The 24,664-nt window shown below is 47.9% G+C and overlaps 1 protein-coding gene across 1 annotated transcript in view; it reads left to right on the forward strand.

Moving 5' to 3' along the window:
• The window catches only part of ME1 (malic enzyme 1), a 592,001-nt gene that overhangs the window by 505,372 nt on the left and 61,965 nt on the right, over window positions 1–24,664 (forward strand). The window contains exons 10-11 of the mRNA XM_075340163.1: window positions 23,269–23,374; window positions 23,453–23,595. Of these exons, the coding sequence (XP_075196278.1) occupies window positions 23,269–23,374; window positions 23,453–23,595 (249 nt within the window). The remainder of the gene's footprint in view (window positions 1–23,268; window positions 23,375–23,452; window positions 23,596–24,664) is intronic.

Raw genomic sequence — 24,664 nt, forward strand, 5'->3', positions numbered from 1 at the left:
AGTCTGCACAACGTAGAGCAGAGCGGCTTGCCCAGGGTCTCTGCTTTTACTGCGGTGAGGGCACACACCTCCTCCGTTCCTGTCCGGAAAGGCCGGGAAACTCCAAAGCCTAGGGTTGGTAGGAGAGGCCACCCTAGGTGCTGGGACTCTCTCTGATCCGGTCACATGGACCGTGCAAGTGACAACGGGAGAGACGCGGTTCACGGCTGAGGCTTATCTTGATTCCGGGGCAGCAGGCAATTTCATCCAGCAAGCCACCGTGGACAAATACCAGGTGCCTGTTATCCCACTCAACAAGCCCCTGGTGATTGCCTCTGTGGATGGGAGACCCCTTTCTGACACCATCTCCTGGACCACCAGGCCGGTTGAACTGCGCATCGGTGCTCTTCACACCGAGAACATCGCCTTCTACGTCCTTCCGCACATGTCCCATCAGATCCTGCTGGGCCTTCCATGGTTACGGACTCACGAACCATCAGTCAGCTGGGGCACTGGCGAAATCACCCGCTGGGGTGCTTCGTGCCATGAGAGATGCCTAAAATCCACACAACCCATCCGACGACCTCCGGTTCCTGAGAACCTACCAGGGCTGCCCTCGGCTTATTGGTCCTTTGCTGATGTCTTTGATAAAAAAGAATCCGAGGTACTGCCGCCACATCGCCCCTACGATTGTGCCATCGACCTGCTCCCTGGAACAACGCCACCACGAGGACGGATATATCCTTTATCTCCAGCCGAAACCAGGGCTATGTCGACTTACATCTCAGAGAGCCTGGCTAGGGGATTCATTCGGAGATCCTCCTCTCCTGCTGGAGCAGGTTTCTTCTTTGTCAAGAAAAAAGAGGGCGATTTACGTCCCTGCATCGACTACCGGGGTCTGAATCAGATCACTGTTAAGAACAAGTACCCTCTGCCGCTCATCCCCGAATTGTTTGACCGGCTTAGAGGAGCTCGTCTGTTCACCAAGCTGGATCTTCGGGGTGCTTACAATCTGGTGCGCATCCGCTCTGGTGACGAATGGAAGACCGCGTTTAATACGCGCGATGGACATTATGAGTACTGCGTGATGCCCTTCGGCCTGTGTAACGCCCCTGCCGTCTTCCAAGAACTGGTGAACGACGTGTTCCGAGACCTCCTCTACACCTGTGTGGTAGTATATCTAGATGACATCCTTGTCTTCTCTCCGGACCTCCCAACCCACAGAGAGCACGTACAGCTGGTTCTACGACGACTAAGAGAGAACCGTCTGTACGCAAAGTATGAGAAGTGTGTCTTTGAGCAGTCTTCTCTCCCCTTTCTGGGGTACATCATCTCTGAGACTGGACTGCAGATGGATCCCAAGAAGGTCTCCGCCATTCTCAACTGGCCTCCCCCTTCTGGACTGAAGGCAATCCAACGCTTCCTGGGATTCGCCAACTACTACCGCCAATTCGTCCCTCACTTCTCTGCTCTGACTGCTCCACTTTCCGCTTTGACTAAGAAAGAGGCAAATCCAAAGGACTGGTCGCCTGCGGCCGACGCCGCGTTTGGCTCTTTGAAGCGGGCTTTTGCTTCCTCGCCTGTACTTCACCGTCCGGAGTTGAACCGCCAGTTCACCTTGGAGGTGGATGCCTCCTCCTCAGGAGCCGGAGCAGTGCTCATGCAGAAGTCCTCCTCCGGGAAGATGGTGACTTGTGGATTCTTCTCCAAGGGCTTCTCAGCGCCTGAACGCAACTATACCATCGGGGACCGAGAGCTCTTGGCAGTCAAACTGGCACTGGAGGAATGGCGCTACCTCCTGGAAGGTGCAGTGTATCCCGTGATCATCTACACGGACCACAAGAACCTAGAATACCTGCGGTCCGCTCAGCGACTGAACCCACGGCAAGCCAGGTGGTCCTTATTCTTTGCCAGGTTCGACTTTCAGCTTCACTTCCGACCCGCGGACAAGAATGTACGCGCTGATGCCTTGTCCAGGTCTTTCATGCCCATGGAGCAGGAGGAAGAGACTACCCAACCCATCATCTGTCCTAGCAACATCATTCCGGTGGCCCCTGTTACCCTAGCCCAGATACCGCCCGGGAAGACCTATGTCTCCGATACCGACAGGCAAAAAGTGTTACACTGGGGTCATGCCTCAAAAACAGCCGGGCATGCTGGTCAGAAGAGAACATGGGGTGCGATTGTACGCCATTACTGGTGGCCATCCCTTCGCACGGACGTCGCTGCTTTTGTCTCTGCCTGCTCCTCCTGTGCCAGGAACAAGACGCCCAAACACTTGCCCCATGGCCGTCTTCTGCCTTTACCGATACCCTCAGTCCCGTGGCAACACATAGCAATGGACTTTATTACGGACTTGCCATTATCCTCCGGGCACACAGTCATATGGGTCGTGGTTGATCGATTCTCCAAAATGGCCCACTTCGTTCCTATGGCCGGACTGCCCTCTGCTCAGGAACTCGCGGAAGCCTATATACATCACATCTTCCGCTTGCATGGCTTTCCATCCCACATAGTGTCCGACAGAGGAACTCAGTTCACCTCCCGCTTCTGGAGGGCTCTATGCAAACATCTGGGAGTGACTCTGGACTTTTCTTCTTCTTACCATCCTCAGTCTAACGGCCAAGTGGAGAGGGTCAATCAAATCGTGACCTCATACCTACGTCACTATGTCAACGCCCATCACGACGACTGGTCCTCGCTTCTGCCTTGGGCTGAATTCTCCCATAACCACCACGTCAGTGAGTCATCCTCCGAATCTCCCTTCCATGTTGTTTACGGACTCCAGCCCGCCGTCCCATTGCCTATATCCCCTTCATCGGATGTCCCGGCTGCTGATACTGCAGTTCGTGACTTTGCTACCATTTGGGACTCTGTCAAAGCGTCCCTTGGGCGCGCTTCCCAGCGGATGAAGAAACACGCTGACAAAAGACGTCTGGATCCTCCGTGTTTCTCTCCTGGTGACCTGGTCTGGCTTGCTTCCCAGTACATCCGATTGAAGATACCTTCCTACAAGCTGGGTCCTCGCTACATCGGGCCGTTTAAGGTCCTCAGCAAGATCAATGAGGTATCCTACAAGCTACAGCTCCCGGCCACGATGAGGATACCCAACTCCTTCCACGTCTCTCTGCTCAAGCCGGTTGTCCTTGGTCCCTTCTCCGCTGCTGCCAGTCCGGCCCCTCCTCCTATTGCCGATGATGACATCTATGCGGTAAGGGATATCGTGGCCATGAAGACCGTACGAGGTCGACAGTTCTTCCTGGTGGACTGGGAAGGGTATGGTCCTGAGGATAGGTCTTGGGAGCCCAGGGAGAACGTGGGCACTCCTCTTATCCGTGCCTTCATGTCCCGGTTGCGGGGAGGGGGGCGTGGGGGGGGGGGTACTGTCACGCTCCCCGGGTCCTCACCCCCGTTCCCCGGCTCACCTGCCACGCTCTCCGCTCCCCAGTCACCGGATTCCGTCCGTCCCAGGGCTCCGGGCCCCCGATCCCGGCGCCCGACAGCTTCCCTGGACCTGGCCGGCTCCCCTGCGTCCTCCTCGCAGCCTCCTTCCCTGGCTTCTGGCACCCGGGCGGCGCGCATGCGCATTAGGGCGCGCGCGCGGTCACTGACCCTTTCTTAAAGGGCCAGCGTCCATTAACAGGAAATGAGGTTGCACAGGTACAGGGTATATAGGGGGTCATTGTCCAAGGGGGCGGGGCCTGATCTTCGTGTTCCCTGAGCTAGGAGTCAGGTCTCTTGGTGTTTATGTGCCTGTACTCACCTATCTGTCTTTGTAGAGCCGTACCTGCCTCGCCATCCAGTCTGCCGTGTCCTGATCCCCGCACGCTGTCCGTCTGCCATCTGACAGTCCGTACCATCCCGGATCCCTGCGGTGACCCGTCATCTTGCTCCAGAGGTTCCGGACCCCGCCTGATATCACCTCGGCCTCCGAACCTGAGCTACGTCACCAAGACCACCTTCTGTGACTCCGTGGTCCCTGGGACTCCTCCGCTGCCTTCACTTGCACGGACTGTTCTACTGCACATCAGTGCTTCAGCTGCCGGACTCCCTACCACCATCTCAGAGAGTTCGGTCCAGTGGATCCACCTCCTGGGTCTGCCCGACCGCCCGGCCGTGACAACATCATGATGTATGTCTGAAATGCGGTGGTCCAGACTGTACAGCAAAGAAAGTCAGGTTAAAAATAATTGACCACACATTGTCAGTGCAAAAAATAGAAGCTTGTATCCAGTCAACACTTCACATCTGCTAATGTCTCCATATGCTCAGCTATTGGCAGCAGCCAAGTATCCCGTTATATATACAAGTGAAGACTTTCCAATATGTTCTCTTTCTTACTTTGGCTTTAGAATCCATTCTTTACATTTAATACTTAATTTACAAACTTTTCAACTGTTCATTTTTACTTTCTTCTAAAAGCTATATTTTCTTTCTACACTAGAATGATAAAGACTTGCTTCATCTGACAGCCTGTCTTTTCCAAGTGAGAGCGGAATTTTAAGTGTAGGCCTCTGACTACCACACCCATGTACAAAACGAAAGGCTGTAATTCAGGAGTGGTGTGGTAGCACAGCTGGGACGTAATATATAGAAGGAAAGCTGTACTGTAGGATATTCCAAGAAACTGTACGTTTGTATAGTACAAGAGAATTACTGCAGATTCTATTACTGTAAATACCTTGTCAATCTGGACAGCTCCTTTTAAATAGATGGAGGAGTCTTCAGAATGGGATTACTATTGCACAAGACTAAGGAAGAGTAAAGCTGTATGCCAAAGTTTGGGGTTCATATCGGACACCAGGTGTCTGGGGCTCAAACACGGACTTAACCATGAACACCACACCAGGGCAAAAGGAAATAGCCGGGCGAAGTGCCAAAATTGGCGCATCTAATGAAGCTGCTATTTTTAGGTTGGGAAGGGCCAAATAACCATTAGCTTTCCCAGGCTGATAATACCAGCCTCCAGCTGTCTGCTTTACCTTGGTTGGTTATTACAGGTAAAGCAGAGGCCATGTTGTTTATTTTAATTATTTAAATAATTAATAAAACCGGCGTGAGAACCCCTCTATTTTTGATAACCAGTCAAAGTAAAGCTGACAGCTGAGGGCTGCAGCCCACAGCTGTCTGCTTTATCTGCACTAGCTATCAAAAATAGGGAGGAACCCATGTATTTTTTCTTTTATTTATTTCCTATCCACATTTGTTTACAGAGCAATTTCCCTCATTTTGCTTTCTTTTGCAGCTCTCTAGCCCTTACTACAACCATTTTTACAACCATCTTACAGCACAGAAGTTGGGATCCCCATTGACTTATGAGAGGATCGGGGTCCAGGGTCAAGTTTGGGGGAAGTCTAGGTCATGAATCAAACTTTTAACTAAAGTCCGTCCAAACCTGGCAAATCCAAACTTCTACGCGTCCAGGCCCTACACAAGACCATTATCAGCCATGGCTCTCTTTACTAAAGTACTGCAAGTGTTCATTCATATCAGTGAACATCCATTATATTTTGTCTTGTAAGGGCTCGTTCACATGATGTATTTTTGATCTGAGTGCTGTCTGTAAGAAAACAAACCACACTCCGACCACTGTTACTCAATGGAGCAGTGCAGATGAGCGATTTTATTTCACTGACCAAATCTGCGTGTGAAAAAAGCTGCAGCATACATTAGTTTCTATCATAGATTGGATGAAACTCACCTTTTCAAGTCTATGGGTGTTTAAAAAAATCAAATGTCATACGCAGCACAGTAAAGCATCCATTTTTTATGGATAAATTGCAATATTTAACATAGGTAACTGTAAGGCTATGTTGATATGTTGCGTTTTTGCAGCATTTTTTTGTTGTGTCTTTTATGCAAATTAAAAGCTGCTTTTTATAGTGCCTGCAAAATCTATGAGATTTCAGAAATCTCAGGAACACTATTGCTTTTTATTCCTTACTGAATTGGAAAACTGCTGCGTTTTTGGAAACTGCTGAATGTCAATTCTTACAGCATTTTTCCACCATTTTTTCACCATAGAAAGCAATGAGGAAGGGCAAAAACTCTGTAAAAAATGCAACCATTTGTTTTTGCTGCATTTTTGTTGAATAAAACTAACTTTATAATACATGACCTGTAGACAAATGACGCAACAAAAAAAAAACCCACAACAAAACAAAGAAACTGCAAAAACACATCAAAACCTGTTATTTAGAAGCAGCTTCTTTACTATAAGACCAGGTTTTAGCTGCAGAAAAAAAAAGCAGCAAAAAAGCAACATGTGAACAAAACCTTAAAGGGGTGGTTCACCAATATTTTTTATTGTCTATATCGATATTGTATTGAGAAATAACGTTTTTCTCAAATACCTTGTTGGCAATAGTGCCTGTGAGAGGCGCTATTGCAGACTGCTGTTCCCCGCTCCGTGACACCCCGGGCTCCGTGACTTCGGGGATCCGGTGACGTCACGTCAAGTTCCGGACACGCACATCCCTGCGGCCAGCCCCAGTCTTCCTGACTCACTGGGCTGTGGGTGGTGTTTCACCGCTCATCACAGCCCAGCATGTCGCCTGCTTGCAGCGCCCTGCTGTGAGGGAGGAGGGAGCAGATGGGCTGTGACGAGCGGTGAAACACCACCCACAGCCCATCACTCATGGACACTGCGGCCGGCCGCAGTGTCAGTAACTTGATGTGGCGTCACGTCACCGGATCCCCGAAGTCACGGAGGCCAGGGGGGTCACGGAGCGTGGAACAGAGGTCTGCAATAGCGCCTCTCACTGTCAATATTGACAACATAAGATATTTGAGAGAAAACATTGTTTCTCAATATAATATCGATCTAGACAATAAAAAATATGGGTGAACCACCCTTTTAATGGTCTTCGTTCTAAATCATTAATAACTGCTGTCGCAAAGCAAAAAGCATTGGCTATAGATGACAAGTGAGAAAAAAATTGTCCACATTTTCTGATGATTTTTTATACCATCACATGATTCTAGTTTAAAAAATGAGTTTCCAAAACATTGGCAACCTCTATAATAATAATAATAATAACAATAATAATAATAATAATAATAATAATAATAAAAAGTAGCCAGTCTTATTACAAATACTACCGCACTACTATGACAATACAGTAATATTTATTAGTACTAATTACTTATGTCAGCTATGGATCAGCTTTAATCACACATACTATATAGTGTGTTGATATAAAATCTTGTGGAGAAGATATAGGTCAAGCATGATCTGCCTTATAAAAACCTCCACCTTGTGGGTGTCTTCTTCATAAAGACTGCATTTGGTGAGTGGGGAATTTTCCTACCCGCTAATATAGCAAACCCAACAGTCTTGGACTCTCTTCAAAAGTCACAACATTGCAGTGATACAATGTCTCTGGGCTGATTAAAAATTGGAAAAGTCAGTCTGTAACATGAGCCTTATGCCAAATTACAAGGATACTGTACTAAGGCATAATAAATAAAGGAACTATGAAATTTAGAGAGAGGCAATAATTGTCCAATACTGGATATCCTTATTTTATGACCTCAGTGTTCTAAGTTAAATAAGAAAATGGCGTACTTACCTCCCAGACCGTCACAACCACTCCTTCACTTCGAGCGCTGTCCTTTGGATATCCAGTAGTGGACAACCACTTTAACGGCTGAAGTTGAGAAATTATATGGAAAACAATAAAAGGGCTGAATCATTGGGACTGTGCATGGCTGTCTTAATAAAGGAACTACTGAAGATATGTGCCCTTTATTATTCAGAGGCCTATGCCACTTAGGTGGCTCCACCAGACCGGGGACTGGAGTACATTTCTGTCTTAGTTTACGTCATTAAAGCTAAGTAAATTTTGATGAATTTGCCAGGTGGGCTTTACAATGCCCCGTCCCACCCCAGCTCCACCCACTTTGACAAAGCCGTTCATCACTGGCGTAACAATGGAAAAAGTAGCAACATTTTTTAGCAACTCCAAGGTGTGCAAAGATGTTGCTACATTTCAAGGTGTTTTACACAATGAATAGAGCTTTTGGTGTATAAAGATATAATTTATGCTCAAGTTATATTTGTGGGGTTGTAATTATATAAACTATTTACTCAAATTGAAACTTTGGTATCAGATATCATGAAAGCGTAAATCTATACATACATGTACTCTGAAGAGCCTCAATCTGTCTGGGGAGCCACCTAAATTTCCATAGTCGGTACAAAGATCCTTTGCCATAGGCAACAATTCATGAGGGACATAAGGATCCTAATACCAAATATGCAAATAGGCAGAGACGATCTACTAAAGATTTACACAGCATGCTGCATGGAGGGGTCAGTGAGCACATACATTTAGGGTAATTGGGTATATAGCAGATTTAATGATTTTACACTTTAAAACGCCACCTTGAAGTGTGAACCTTTCATCTTTTCCACAGTCTCGCACTTTTAAACTCCCTGATTGGATTGTAGGTGCGATTCCACAATTTCCTGGACTCATAAATTTCCAGCTCTGTGCTCATTAGCACTCTTGTAATTTAGATTCTCATATATTTTATGACAAAGTGCATGATATTCCCTTCCCCCAGGAGTAGAATACTTTCCTTGTTCAATATTCAGTGCTTAGATCACTATATCTTATAACATTTGAATGCTGGAAACTTTATAATTAGTTCCTGAAGGCAATAAGTGCTGGCTATTGCCAGTAATTCAATACTGCCACCCACCTACTACTTGTATGGAGAATCCATTCAGTTTTCCATTGGCCAGTGAAACAGAACTTTTGCTATGCCAACAATGATAACTTTATGATCGATTTAGCGTTGTACTTGGCATTGGGCAGTCCAAAGCTGGACTTTATTAAAATATAATATGCTGCTTGTATTACAGTCTGATAGGATGGCAACTATTAGTATGTAAAGGTTTCTTTTACCTACTAAATACAGAGAGCCATGACTTGTGGATGGAGTAGTTACAGTATCTCTTTAAATGGAAAGTTAACTATTGACTAGTTATGGTGGCTCGGGTGCTCAGAGCTTGTAACGAGTAGTGATGAGCGAACACTACCATGCTCGGGTGCTCGTAACTCGTAATGAGTAGTGATGAGCGAGCACTACCATGCTGTGGTGCTCGGTACTTGTAACTATTAATAATGAGCAAGAACTACCATGCTCAGGTGCTCAGAACTCGTAACGAGTAGTGATGAGCGAGCACTACCATGCCCTGGTGCTCGGTATTTGTAATTAGTTGTGATGAGCGAGCATTACCATGCTCAGGTGCTCGGTACTCTAACTAGTAGTGATGAGCAAGCACTACCATGCTCGGGTGCTCAGAACTCGTAACTAGTAGTGATGAGCGAGCACTACCATGCTCGGGTGCTCAGAACTCGTAACTAGTAGTGATGAGCGAGCACTACCATGCTCGGGTGCTCAGAACTCGTAACTAGTAGTGAAGAGCGAGCACTACCATGCTCGGGTGCTCAGAACTCGTAACTAGTAGTGATCAGTGAGCACTACCATGCTCGGGTGCTCGTAACTCGTAATGAGTAGTGATGAGCGAGCACTACCATGCTTTGGTGCTCAGTACTTGTAACTAGTAATAATGAGCAAGAACTACCATGCTCAGGTGCTCAGAACTCGTAACGAGTAGTGATGAGCGAGCACTACCATGCTCAGGTGCTCGGTACTCTAACTAGTAGTGATTAGCAAGCACTACCATGCTCGGGTGCTCAGAACTCGTAACTAGTAGTGATGAGCGAGCACTACCATGCTCGGGTGCTCAGAACTCGAAACTAGTAGTGATGAGTGAGCACTACCATGCTGTGGTGCTCGGTACTTGTAACTAGTAATAATGAGCAAGAACTACCATGCTCAGGTGCTCAGAACTCGTAACGAGTAGTGATGAGCGAGCACTACCATGCCCTGGTGCTCGGTATTTGTAATTAGTTGTGATGAGCGAGCATTACCATGCTCAGGTGCTCGGTACTCTAACTAGTAGTGATGAGCAAGCACTACCATGCTCGGGTGCTCAGAACTCGTAACTAGTAGTGATGAGCGAGCACTACCATGCTCGGGTGCTCAGAACTCGTAACTAGTAGTGATGAGCGAGCACTACCATGCTCGGGTGCTCAGAACTCGTAACTAGTAGTGAAGAGCGAGCACTACCATGCTCGGGTGCTCAGAACTCGTAACTAGTAGTGATCAGTGAGCACTACCATGCTCGGGTGCTCGTAACTCGTAATGAGTAGTGATGAGCGAGCACTACCATGCTTTGGTGCTCAGTACTTGTAACTAGTAATAATGAGCAAGAACTACCATGCTCAGGTGCTCAGAACTCGAAACGAGTAGTGATGAGCGAGCACTACCATGCTCAGGTGCTCGGTACTCTAACTAGTAGTGATTAGCAAGCACTACCATGCTCGGGTGCTCAGAACTCGTAACTAGTAGTGATGAGCGAGCACTACCATGCTCGGGTGCTCAGAACTCGAAACTAGTAGTGATGAGTGAGCACTACCATGCTGTGGTGCTCGGTACTTGTAACTAGTAATAATGAGCAAGAACTACCATGCTCAGGTGCTCAGAACTCGTAACGAGTAGTGATGAGCGAGCACTACCATGCCCTGGTGCTCGGTATTTGTAATTAGTTGTGATGAGCGAGCATTACCATGCTCAGGTGCTCGGTACTCTAACTAGTAGTGATGAGCAAGCACTACCATGCTCGGGTGCTCAGAACTCGTAACTAGTAGTGATGAGCGAGCACTACCATGCTCGGGTGCTCAGAACTCGTAACTAGTAGTGATGAGCGAGCACTACCATGCTTGGGTGCTCAGAACTCGTAACTAGTAGTGATGAGCGAGCACTACCATGCTCGGGTGCTCAGAACTCGTAACTAGTAGTGATCAGTGAGCACTACCATGCTCGGGTGCTCGTAACTCGTAATGAGTAGTGATGAGCAAGCACTACCATGCTTTGGTGCTCAGTACTTGTAACTAGTAATAATGAGCAAGAACTACCATGCTCAGGTGCTCAGAACTTGTAACGAGTAGTGATGAGCGAGCACTACCATGCTCAGGTGCTCGGTACTCTAACTAGTAGTGACGAGCAAGCACTACCATGCTCGGGTGCTCAGAACTTGTAACTAGTAGTGATGAGCGAGCACTACCATGCTCGGGTGCTCAGAACTCGTAACTAGTAGTGATGAGCGAGCACTACCATGCTCGGGTGCTCAGAACTCGTAACTAGTAGTGATCAGTGAGCACTACCATGCTCGGGTGCTCGTAACTCGTAATGAGTAGTGATGAGCAAGCACTACCATGCTTTGGTGCTCAGTACTTGTAACTAGTAATAATGAGCAAGAACTACCATGCTCAGGTGTTCAGAACTCGTAACGAGTAGTGATGAGCGAGCACTACAATGCTCAGGTGCTCGGTACTCTAACTAGTAGTGACGAGCAAGCACTACCATGCTCGGGTGCTCAGAACTCGTAACTAGTAGTGATGAGCGAGCACTACCATGCTCGGGTGCTCAGAACTCGAAACTAGTAGTGATGAGCGAGCACTACCATGCCCTGGTGCTCGGTATTTGTAATTAGTTGTGATGAGCGAGCATTACCATGCTCAGGTGCTCGGTACTCTAACTAGTAGTGATGAGCAAGCACTACCATGCTCGGGTGCTCAGAACTCGTAACTAGTAGTGATGAGCGAGCACTACCATGCTCAGGTGCTCAGAACTCGTAACTAGTAGTGATGAGCGAGCACTACCATGCTCGGGTGCTCAGAACTCGTAACTAGTAGTGATCAGTGAGCACTACCATGCTCGGGTGCTCGTAACTCGTAATGAGTAGTGATGAGCAAGCACTACCATGCTTTGGTGCTCAGTACTTGTAACTAGTAATAATGAGCAAGAACTACCATGCTCGGGTGCTCAGAACTCGTAACTAGTAGTGATGAGCGAGCACTACCATGCTCGGGTGCTCGGTACTCGTAACAAGTAGTGATGAGTGTTACGGTCGCCGAGGGGTGGCGACCGTCCGGAGGTGAACCTACTGGACTCCCCTGAAGGAGCAACCAGCAGCGAACCCCTATACATGGATTGTGTGGCATCCCAACAGAAGGCCTAAATGCTCTGCAGCCAGGTACCTGAGGAGATTGTCTCTTACGGACAGGATTAGCCTCCTAAAGTCCACTGCAGGTGTGCTTGGTTGTGGCAGTACAGTGATGGTCACTCAAAGCACTGGGGTCCTGGGTTTGAATCCCACCAAGGACACCATCTGCAAGGAGTTTGTATGTTCTCCCCGTGTTTGCGTGGGTTTCCTCCGGGTACTCCGGTTTCCTCCTACACTCCAAAGACATACAGATAGGGAATATAGATTGTGAGCCCCAATGGGAACAGTGTTCCTGATGTATGTAAAACGCTGCGGAATATGTTAGCGCTATATAAAAATAAAGATTTATTTATTTTTATTTTAAATCTTGCCAGCACGGAGGTGATGGCTCTGACGTGGCAGCACGGAGGTAGTAGCTAGGACGTGACAGCATAGATGTCCTAGACATCTAGGACAAGACAGAGGTTAGAGACATGAGACTGGTACTAGGACTAGACACAGTAACGTTCAGAGACCTGAGAACTAGCAATGCAGTATAGGCAATGTTTCTCTGTCACCTCCTGTCAGAAGAGGAGGACTTAAATACCTTTAAGGTAACAGATGACCTTAGGAACAGCTTCCGGGTAATGGGACACTGGCCCTTTAAGAAAGGGGGTGTGGCCGTGCGCCCACCCTACATGCACTCGCAGAAGCAGTGCATGCGGCTTGGCAGCAGGAGGAGGCCGCGGTAGACCCCAGGGCAGAGGAGGAGTGGATGGGGCCACCAGGCAGGAGAGAGGGAGGACGCCCCCTCCGGAGCCTGGGATCCGGGGTGTGCACGAATACCGCATTTGGACAGGTGAGAGTGAGAGCGCCCCCGCTGGGGCCTGTGAGAGGAGACACATGGGAATTCCACGCTGGGACTGGAATCCGGCATTACAATGAGTGAGCACTACCATGCTCGGGTGCTCGGTACTCGTAACTAGTAGGGATGAGCGAGCACTACCATGCTCAGGTGCTCAGTACTCGTAACTAGTAGGGATGAGCGAGCACTACCATGCTCGGGTGCTCAGTACTCGTAACTAGTAGGGATGAGCGAGCACTACCATGCTCAGGTGCTCAGTACTCGTAACTAGTAGTGATGAGCGAGCACTACCATGCTCGGGTGCTCGGTACTTGTAGCGACCAGTTGGACGCTCGGACGGCTCGACCAAGTATAATGGAAGCCAATGAGAAACTCAAGTATTTTTCCAGATCTTGACACGAGTTGAGCCCGTCCAACTGTTCGATTGCTTGTTATTGTTACGAATGCTGAGCACCCTAGTCTGGCAGTGCTCGCCCATCAGTACAAACTAGCTGTTATAGTATGCAGGCTTGAGTAATAAATTAAATCAAAGCACTACTAATTCCCAAAAGATAGAAAAGTTGTACTGCTACTTATACTGGATGCGTCTGCGTGACCTTTCTGTATGTTTTCTGGCAGTGTGTGTCTGTTGTCTTTCTGTATTTGTCTATCTAAATACTTTTCTGTGTATGTGTGTCGCCAGGGGTTAAGGGGATACCCAGAACCGGGCCAAGGGGTTGCTTCTGGAAAGGGGATCACGGTGTCGTGACCCGGTCCGTGCTCCCTGGTTCCACAATAAAAAGGGGGGTTATGTTCGTGACGCCACCCGTGGAATGTGATCAGAGATGACCACCGCTGCTGCAGAACCTCCGGGGGTGATGGAAAGCAGCTTGAGATGGGACGGCTCCCCACGGGTAGAGCCTTTTCCCCGGGGCAGTGTGTTAGTCTATGGGGGGGGAGCAGGACACGAGCACAATAAACAGGCAGACTCACGGTTTTGCAGTTTCTTTGTCCTTTACTGTAGATGGCATTCAGCAGAGTACTGTCCACGGAGTCTGTGAGGGGTTCAGGGTTTCTCCCACCCAGCCGGGCCGTTTTGGCTTCCTTGCCTGCACTGTGTGTCTGTGGCCTGCTGCTGTGAACTATGCAGCTGGCTCTGTGCTCCTCGGTACCGACCTGACAGGCAACTCGAGTCCTTACTAGTATGTTCCTGAACTCTGCGCTTGTTGCTTGTGTCTGTGGTACAGGTGAAAGATCTGGAATCTTCACTTCTCTGGTGGTAACTGTACAGTATGTAACCTGCAGTCTCGGATCCAGCATCCGTTCTGTGTGCTCCACTGGGGATGAGCTCTGCAATGCTCTGTCTCCCAGGAATGTTCCTCTGTGTACGCTTTCTCCTTTCCTCAGACCCTCAGCTAGGCCTGGAATTGGTCAGTGGATCCTGAGGTGAGCTAAAGCCAGCTTCCCACCTGCAGAGATCCTGTCTCCTCAGTGCTCTGCACTGAACTTCCAAACTGAAACTACTTCTGACCATTTCCTCCCCCCCAGCAGAATGTACAGGGAAGCAGCTTGGTCTCCCCCTTCTGGCCAGGAGGTCTTGGTGTTGTGTGTGGGGGGTTAACCCTTTGTGTTGTTACTGTGGCAACCCTGGGGTGCCACATTCCCCCTTAGTGAAGAACAGTACTCCGGGACTGTGAAACAAACAAACAAGTTATCACAACAATTGTATATATACAGAGTCTCAAAAGGAAAAAATACAAAAACCTTAAAGCTCAAAAAGAGTCCAAAATGTTCATAAATATATAAGTGTTCATACAGTTTAGTCTCTGTAGGTACTGGGCTTTTGGTCTTAACGTTGCAATTAAATAAACATTTCAATCAACAAACACTTCTTAAAGGTGTCTCTACTCTGGTCGTAAGTGCAGTAGGCCTCACGGCCCTCGGGCCACCAACATGTGATCAAGTTGTAACTCTCCGGGCTGCCACCTTACACCACTCTTCTCTCACCTTTACTGTACACTAAACTGTTACGGTTTTTCATATAAACATTATAACATATGTACATTTTATATGCAATTCCACATTAGTCTTTATATCTTGCTGGTATCTGACCCTGAGTACTACGCTGTGACCTGCGTACTGCTGGTGTACTGGGTGTACTTAGCATAATGGTGTGGGTGGAAGTGTACCTATTTGGTGTTTCTGGTACTTGTGAGGATGGTGTACTGACTGTAGGACTGGCAAGCTCACTGGGACCAGGAATCTGTTCTTCCTCTACGGTTTCAACTTCCAGTTCTTCATGTCTTGGGACTTCTTGTGGTATGGGTTCTGATGGTGGTTCCACCACTTGAGGGAAGGCGATCATTGGGACTACTACTGCTCCATAGTAATTTGGCCATGTTTTTGGGAAATCTCCTAAGACTGTATGGAACACGTCTTCTTCCTCCTTGACAGGTTGTACCTGTATGGGTAAGGTGACTTCTGGTGTCTTCAGGGTTTCAGGACACGGTTTGAGTTGATCTCTTGACACGACAGCTGATGTCCTTCCTTCATCCTTACTGATGAGACACACTTTGGGATTATCCATACTGGATGGTAAGACTGTATATGGGGTGGTTTCCCACTGATTATCCAATTTGTTTGTGCGCCGTTTCCTCTTGAGAACTTGGTCACCAGGTTGCAATGGGGTTGCTAGAGCATGCTGGTTGAAGTTTCTCTCCTGTCTTCCCCTAGCTTGTTGGAGACTTTTCTCTACGCACTCTTGTACTTGGCGATACTGCTGCTGACGTAGGGTATCCCAATTGGATTCTTGAACTTCTGCATCTGGCTTCAGAATTCCCATATCTAAATCAATTGGCAGTTTACCGGGCCTTGCACGCATGAGGTAAGCGGGGGTGCAGTTTGTAGAACTCACCGGGACATGATTGTACAAGTCCACCAAGTCTGGCAATTTCTCTGGCCATTGATTTCTTTCTGACTCTGGTAAGGTCTTCAACAGGTCAATCACAATATGGTTCATCTTCTCGCATAAGCCATTTGTTTGGGGATGGTATGCTGTTGTGCGGATCTTTTTACAGCCATACATGTTGCAGAATTCTTGGAAAATCTGTGATTCAAAAGCTGGACCTTGATCTGCAAGGACTTGTTCTGGGTAACCATGGGGTCTGCAAAAGTACGTCTGAAATGCTTTAGCTGCTGTTCTAGCTGTAAGGTCTTTCACGGGTACCACCACTAAGAAGCGTGAGTAATGGTCCACGATGGTTAAGGCATAGACATAGCCAGGCCGGCTTGGTGACAACTTGACGTGGTCTAATGCAACTAGCTCGAGTGGTTGCTTGGTTACTATGGACTGGAGTGGAGCTCTCTGGTTCTGTTGATCCTTTCTTCTGAGGTTGCACGGTCCGCATTTTCTACACCAATCTTCAATTGATTTTCTCATGCCAACCCAGTAGAATCTTTCTCTTAAGAGCACTTCCAACTTTTTCCAACCAAAATGACCAGCACCGTTGTGGTAAGCTTCCAGAACCATCTTGACATCTCTCTTGGGCACGATGATCTGCCAGACCAACTCATGTGTTTTTGGATTGGTGTGCCTTCTACAGAGCTTCCCTTGGTACAGGAACAATTTACCTCTCTCCTTCCAGAGATGTTGCGTCTCAGCTGGGGCATTCTGATTAGGGTAAGCACCTTGTTGTGTAAGCAGTTCTTTCACTAGCTTCACAGCTGGATCGCTGTCTTGTGTGTCAGCCCATCCGTGGTGTGCTAATGGGTTGAGAGTTGCCTGCTGTTGTTTTTGGTAGACACTCGGTTGATACTGTCCCACCTTAGGACGGTGAAAGGCCGGCAGCTCAATTTCTTCCAGACCCTCCGGTTCCTCTTCCACGTTCCCCGAGTGTGGCATCCGGGATAAGGCATCTGCATTCCCATTCTTGTGGCCTGCCCTGTACTTGATGACAAAGTTGTAGTTTGACAGTCGGGCTATCCATCGCTGTTCCAGCGCACCTAGTTTTGCAGAGTCCAGGTGGATCAACGGATTGTTGTCAGTAAAGATGGTAAATTCTGCAGCTGCCAGGTAGTGTTTGAAACGCTCTGTTACAGCCCAAACTACTGCCAGTAGTTCTAACTTGAAGGAGCTGTAATTCTCTGGGTTTCTTTCTGTAGGCCGGAGCTTCCTGCTTGCAAAGGCAATAACTTTCTCCTTGCCTTCCTGCTTTTGAGACAATACTGCTCCCAGTCCTACGTTGCTGGCATCCGTGTACAAAATGAAGGGTTGATGGTAATCTGGATATGCCAGGATCTCTTCTCCTGTCAGTGCCCACTTTAACTTCTTAAAGGACTCTTCTCTCTCATCACTCCACTGGAAAGGAGGATTTCGGGCTGCAGACTTCTTTGACTGTCCTACCAGGATGTCTTGTAGGGGAGCTGCTAGCTTCGTGAACCCTTTTATAAATCTTCTATAGTAGCCCACCAGTCCCAGGAATTGCCTCACCTCTTTCACGCTGGTGGGTCTCGGCCAATCTCTTATCACGGTAACTTTTTCAGGATCTGGTGCTACCCCTTCTGAGCTCACGACATGTCCCAGGTACTGTACCCTTGGCTTTAGAAGGTGACACTTGGATGGCTTGATTTTCATGCCGTATCCGGATAAGGCTTCAAACACTTCCGCCAGGTCTTGTAGATGCTGTTCATAGGTCTTGGAGTAGACTATGACGTCATCCAGGTACAAGAGGACAGTTTCGAAGTTCTTATGTCCTAGGCAGCACTCCATCAGTCGCTGGAAGGTACCAGGCGCGTTGCAGAGTCCAAACGGCATACAATTGAACTCACAGAGGCCCATCGGTGTGGTGAACGCTGTCTTCTCCTTATCAGCCTCTGCCACAGGAACTTGCCAATACCCACTAGTCAGATCTAGGGTGGAAAAGTAAGTAGCGGATTTTAATGCAGCCAATGACTCTTCTATCCTAGGTAATGGGTATGCATCCTTGTGTGTAATGCGGTTGATCTGTCGGTAGTCTACACACATCCTCATGGTCCCATCTTTTTTCTTAACTAGCACTAGTGGGGCTGCCCAGGGGCTACAACTGTCTCTTATTACCCCTGCTTCTTTCATTTCTTTGAGCATGTCTTTGGCGCATTGGTAGTGAGCTGGTGGTACTGGTCTATACCTCTCCTTTATGGGTGGATGGTTACCTGTGGGTATAGTGTGCTCTACCCCTTTGATCTGCCCAAAGTCTAATGGGTGTTTGCTGAATATTTGTTCATATTCATTCACTACCCTGTATACTCCATGCTTTTGATGGGAGGGTGTAGAATCGGTACCTACATGTAGCTTTTGGCACCAATCCTCCAGCTTTCCCTCTGAGCCATTGTCCTCCGCCTGATTTGACGGCTTCAAGGGCTCAACGGTGGTGATGGCGTTGTTATCAACCGTATATAGCTTAGCCATGGTAGCATACTTAGGTAGGGTGACCTCATCTTCCCCACAATTTAGAAGGCGTATTGGCACTCTCCCCCTGTGTACCTCAACTATTCCTCTGGCCGTCAGTACAGTGGGCCTACTGTCTGAGTACACGGGTTCTACCAGGGCCTGATAGTCTCGCCCTCTGATGCCTATTGCGGCTCTACACCAGACCAGCATTTCTGTTTTGGGAGGAATTACAATAGGTATTGGGTCACTTACCCTTGCACTGCCAATTTCACCTCCTGACATTTCTACCTGCTGCTTCAGCATCAAGGCTTTAATTTCCTTCTGCAGGAGTCTCTGTTGCCCAGGTTTGGCAGTCTCGACGATCTGCTGCAAGACAGTAATTACCTCTGCAAAACAATTTTCAATTACATTCATTCCTAGCAGCATAGTTGGTTCACGTTCTCGTCGGTCAACATCAACAATGATAATACCCTGATTCTGCAATTCTACTCTCCCAATCTTAATGGTCATTTCTCTGAAACCAACCTGTGGTACTAATTCACCATTGCTAGCCCATATATTCAATGCAACATTAGATGGACCACTGCTAACGTCTGAATCAGCCCAGTACCTCTTATAAAGGACATGCGGAATTGATGATATTTGGGAACCAGTGTCCAGCAAGGCGTTGAGCGGAATGCCATCCAGCACGATGGGGATGACTGGACGTCCCCCCACATACTTGTCGTGCCAGGGTGAAGGACCTTGAGAGTTCATTCCTGAGGAGCGGCCCGCCTCCCCAGGGGATCCCCATTTAAAGCACATTCACGGGCAAAGTGACCTGGCTCATTGCAACGGCGGCAAATGGGCTGTCCATCCGGCTGGTAGCGGTCGCTGGGTCGTCCTCTCGTCGCTTGGTATCTCCTAGGCCTCATCCACGGGACATCCTCCTTGCTGGTCGCCAGCTCAATCTTGGGTGCAGACTTGGATCCACGCAGCTCCTGGACGATTCTAGCCATGGAAGCAACAGTGTCTGTAAGGGCTTCAAGCTTTTGATGTAGAGCCTCATTAGTGATCGGCTCCAGGTGGTTAGCAGCAGCCGCTGACATGGCCGATGTCACTGGCACTACTGGCTGCTGGGGTGCCACTGTAAGGTGTTGAACAGAGTCTATATCCTGCGGCTCCTCCACCTGCTGGAGGCGGATGGCTCTATCCTTTAGCTGGGCAAATGTTAGTCCTGGATCCTGGATCACCATCATGCTCAGTTGTCCCCGGTGGGAAGGGGATGAGAGTCCATCCAGGAATTGGTCTATCAGCAGCTTATCTGCTCCAGGGGCTAAGGCAGGTTCTGCTAATTTAAGTGCTCTGAGCGCCTCCTGTAAGTTTAAGGCAAAGTCTCTTGCGCTCTCTCTAGGTTTTTGCTTGCATCCAAAGAACCTCATTTTAGCCCGGCTGCCAGCAGTGGATTCAAAAGCTGCTTTTAGTCCAGCTATTATATGCTCTACAGTGTCCTTTGCATCGTCCGGCCAGGATGTAGCCTCCCGCTGGGCATTGCCAGTTAACTGTCCCATAAGCATACCAACACGCTGAGCTTCTGTCAGGGGGTACATGCTGTAGTAGATTTTTAGCTTTCCGATAAAGTCATTAAGTGTGTTGGGCTCACCTGAGTACTGCGGCAGCCACACTGCACCCGGGGTGTACGGCATCAGGAACGGCATGATAGGTGCCGCTGCACCGCCGGGTACAACAGCGTCTCCCTGCTGCGACATCTTTGCGCCCCCTTAGTTAATTTCACCAGTCTTCTTGACAGCAAGCCTGGGACACTTTTCTGCGTTTTCGTTCGGGTCGCAGCACCGAGCGCACCTCCTCTGCAAGCGGTAGGCGGAGTCTTAGTTTAGGCGCGCTGTTCTCCCGCGCGTAGCAGCTAATGGCGCGATTAAAGATGGCGCCTGGAAAATGTTACCAATGATGTTTTTGGATTTTTCCAGGTATCTTTGCAAAGTTTAAAGTCCGTTCTTTGTTGCAACAATTCACAGTGCAAGTCTTTTATGCGATGCAATAAGTCTTTACAGGCACACGTCACCCGGGTTGCAGCCGGGTCCAGTCCGCATCCTGTTCGTGACGCCAAAGTTGTGTCGCCAGGGGTTAAGGGGATACCCAGAACCGGGCCAAGGGGTTGCTTCTGGAAAGGGGATCACGGTGTCGTGACCCGGTCCGTGCTCCCTGGTTCCACAATAAAAAGGGGGGTTATGTTCGTGACGCCACCCGTGGAATGTGATCAGAGATGACCACCGCTGCTGCAGAACCTCCGGGGGTGATGGAAAGCAGCTTGAGATGGGACGGCTCCCCACGGGTAGAGCCTTTTCCCCGGGGCAGTGTGTTAGTCTATGGGGGGGGAGCAGGACACGAGCACAATAAACAGGCAGACTCACGGTTTTGCAGTTTCTTTGTCCTTTACTGTAGATGGCATTCAGCAGAGTACTGTCCACGGAGTCTGTGAGGGGTTCAGGGTTTCTCCCACCCAGCCGGGCCGTTTTGGCTTCCTTGCCTGCACTGTGTGTCTGTGGCCTGCTGCTGTGAACTATGCAGCTGGCTCTGTGCTCCTCGGTACCGACCTGACAGGCAACTCGAGTCCTTACTAGTATGTTCCTGAACTCTGCGCTTGTTGCTTGTGTCTGTGGTACAGGTGAAAGATCTGGAATCTTCACTTCTCTGGTGGTAACTGTACAGTATGTAACCTGCAGTCTCGGATCCAGCATCCGTTCTGTGTGCTCCACTGGGGATGAGCTCTGCAATGCTCTGTCTCCCAGGAATGTTCCTCTGTGTACGCTTTCTCCTTTCCTCAGACCCTCAGCTAGGCCTGGAATTGGTCAGTGGATCCTGAGGTGAGCTAAAGCCAGCTTCCAACCTGCAGAGATCCTGTCTCCTCAGTGCTCTGCACTGAACTTCCAAACTGAAACTACTTCTGACCATTTCCTCCCCCCAGCAGAATGTACAGGGAAGCAGCTTGGTCTCCCCCTTCTGGCCAGGAGGTCTTGGTGTTGTGTGTGGGGGGTTAACCCTTTGTGTTGTTACTGTGGCAACCCTGGGGTGCCACATATGTATAATGCAGCATAAACTATGTATTAGCCACATGATCAGTTATTGTAATTAGCATTAGAGCCCTAGATAACATACTGTATGCTATGATTTATGTGTCTCTGACCAGTAGTGACCTCTGGTGAAATTCCTAAAATAAGTATACAGAGTTTTGCTTACAATAGCAGATACTTTCCAACTATACAACTATAGCCATAATAATGTGTAGGTTGAAAGCAATACACAATTTCTTTTCAGGACATAGCGCCATCTACTGGAACATTTATGGCAGATTTCACTAAATATGGAAATCAGTTTCTTTAAATCCATCAGAACAGCCACTCAACCAAACTGTTTATATGGTCGTTTTGTTCTCTGAATGATAATGTCATCTAAACCTTTTATTTATGTAATCTGTTGATCCCCGACCTCAAAAATGGCTGTTTTAATCCTTCCGCAGATGAGGCTGAAGCTCTCTGGGTGTGAGCAGAGCACTTCACAAGTCTCTGCCTCCCCGTATCTGTTACTTACATGCTGCCACCTTCTTCTGCTTGACTGACAGTTCACTGACTGTATCAGTCAGGCATAGAAAGGTGAGGCTGGACAGGGAATGTAGTTAGGGAGACTGTGTTTTGGGAAGTGCTCCGATCATGCCCTGAATGCTCCAAGCATGGCCAGAGTGCTATAATCATGCCCAGAGTGTTCCGATCATGCCCTGAATGCTCCAAGCATTGCCAGAGTGCTTTGATCATGCCCAGAGTGTTCCGATGATGCCCAGAGTGCTCTGATCATGCACAAAGAGCTCCTATCATGGCAAAAGTGATCCAATCATGCCTAAAGTACTCTAGTCATACCAGAGTGCTCCGATCACACCCACAGTTCTACAATCATGCCCAGAGTGCTCTGATCACACCCAGAGTTCTACAATCATGCCCAGAGTGGCCTTATCAAACCGAGTGTGCTCCAATCACGCCCAGAGAGCTTGTAGGATATGAGGGACTTTTGCTTCATATGTGTAGGTGCTACACTGTTAGGCCTCGGCTAGGTGACAATTTCAATCACATGGAAATCAAGGGTGTAGGTAAGAGGTTGCAGAGCTAGTAGTTGAATCCAGGCCCTGTCTCTAAGGGGACCCAAATGTTAGTTTGGCACATAACAAGACACCAGTATTATAAACAGCGCTTCATGGGTGGATAACTTGGTATTACGCCCATGAGGATCCAGGAGCTTCAAGGTCTGCTTTTTATTTAATGCTTATGTGACATGAACATTTGTAGAACTTGCACTTTAGTGCAGTTACTACCATAAAAGTGAAGGCGTCACACAACGTATCCCACTCACTACCTTTAGATCTCATTCAGAAGCCTGTTATTTTTTTTTACATATGCAAAAACAGTCCAAGTGTCATCAATGCTTCTCATCCTATATTCATCAGTGTGTGTCAGAATTTACCATCAGCGCTGTATCAGTGACTTTCACATATAAAAAAATAATAAATTACAAAACTTCACCTATTCCTTGTAATTTTAATGAAGGACAGCACACGGATTGCAGACTGATGCCATCCATGTGCTGCCTGTGATTTTCACGGACCTGTAGTCTTGTAAGGGTAATTTTGATCTACGACTCTAATCAAAAATGGATGTCTTCATGATTTTTTTGCATAAACGTGGTTTGCAAAAAAAAACAAACCACGCACGTGTGAATAGCACCAGAGGCTTCAATGGGTACGTGTTCTGCCGGAGAAAATCTCATTACATGGCTGATAGCCTCAACATAGTAGAGGGAAGAGCTGAGGGAATATACAATAATTGTATATATAGAATATAAAAATATTATGCACAACGATAGATCAATTCATAGCATTCATTTTCATTCTATGCCGCTATCTTTTTAAAGGGAAGATCTTCACTGACACATGAAAAGGAACGCTTTGCCCAAGCACATGCGGAAATGAAACATTTGGAGGACGTGGTTAAAGAAATCAAACCTACTGCTCTTATAGGTAAAATCTAAGTATCTGTACATTTCTAGCCTTTACCTTGTCTGTTTTCTGCTCCTAATAAGGGATCTTTTCCTTTAGGTGTTGCGGCAATTGGCGGAGCATTCACTGAGCAGATTATCAAAGATATGGCGGCATTCAATAAGCGACCCATAATATTTGCACTGAGCAATCCAACAAGCAAAGCGGAGTGTACTGCAGAGCAATGCTACCGTCTGACTGAGGTACCTCGAGAAGTATCGTGAAACTGGTGGAAGAGAACAATGCAATGTTTGCTTTTATTTTCATTTTTTATTGCATTTTAGGAATGTCTAAATATGGAATATCTAAAAATGCATCTAGCATGTAGACTATGGGGCCGATAGAGCAAAGTGTTTAAAACACCATGAACAGTTGTAAAATGGAGTTGCACAAAAATTTTGTGACTTTTCAAATCGTTATGCCAGTTTCAGGTACCTCCTTGTGGCTATACACGCATATCAAATTCATAAGGGGCGCACAGAGGTGCACGGCAATTATAGGATGTGCCAAATTCATTGAGTAGTGGGCTCCTCTTAATGTATTCAGCACATCATATTCCTGGCCAGTGGGGTAACTAGAGTTTGATGGGCCCCGATGCAAAGTTCGGACCTGGGCCCCCCTCTACGTACACCGACACTTGGGGTACGGGACAATAACACTCGGGGTACAGGATAATGACGCTGACACTTGGCTCTTTCCCTCAACACCCAGCTTTCCTATGTTCTGATATCCATCTTATCCTCCGCACCCAGCTTCCCCATGCTCTACTATACATCTTCCCCTCAGCACCCAGCTTTCCCATATCAGATCATGCTGAGAGATGTATAGCAGAGCGTGGGAAAGCTGGGTGCTGAAGGAAAGAGCCCCTTTCCCTCAGCAGAAAACGTTCCCATCCCCTGCTTGTATCTTTGTCCCCCCTTGTATATAGTTCTCCAAGTACTATAATGGCCCCCACATAGCCTTCCATGTTGTATAAAGGGTCCCACATAACTCCTTATATTAGAATGCAGCTCCATAGTCCTCCATGTATTATAATGCATTTCCCATAGTTCTCTATGTATTATAATTCACCCCATAGTTCTCCATATATTAGACTGCGCCCCATAGTCCTCCATATATTATAATTCACCCAAGGCCTCCATGTATGATGCAGCCAGCCCCCCATACTCAATGTATAATGCAGCCAGCCCCCTATCTCCATGTATAATGCAGCCAGCCCCCCATCTCCATGTATAATGCAGCCAGCCCCCCATGTTCCATGTATAATGCAAC

This window comes from Anomaloglossus baeobatrachus, chromosome 3, assembly GCF_048569485.1.
Source record: "Anomaloglossus baeobatrachus isolate aAnoBae1 chromosome 3, aAnoBae1.hap1, whole genome shotgun sequence".
Lineage (NCBI taxonomy): Eukaryota > Metazoa > Chordata > Amphibia > Anura > Aromobatidae > Anomaloglossus > Anomaloglossus baeobatrachus.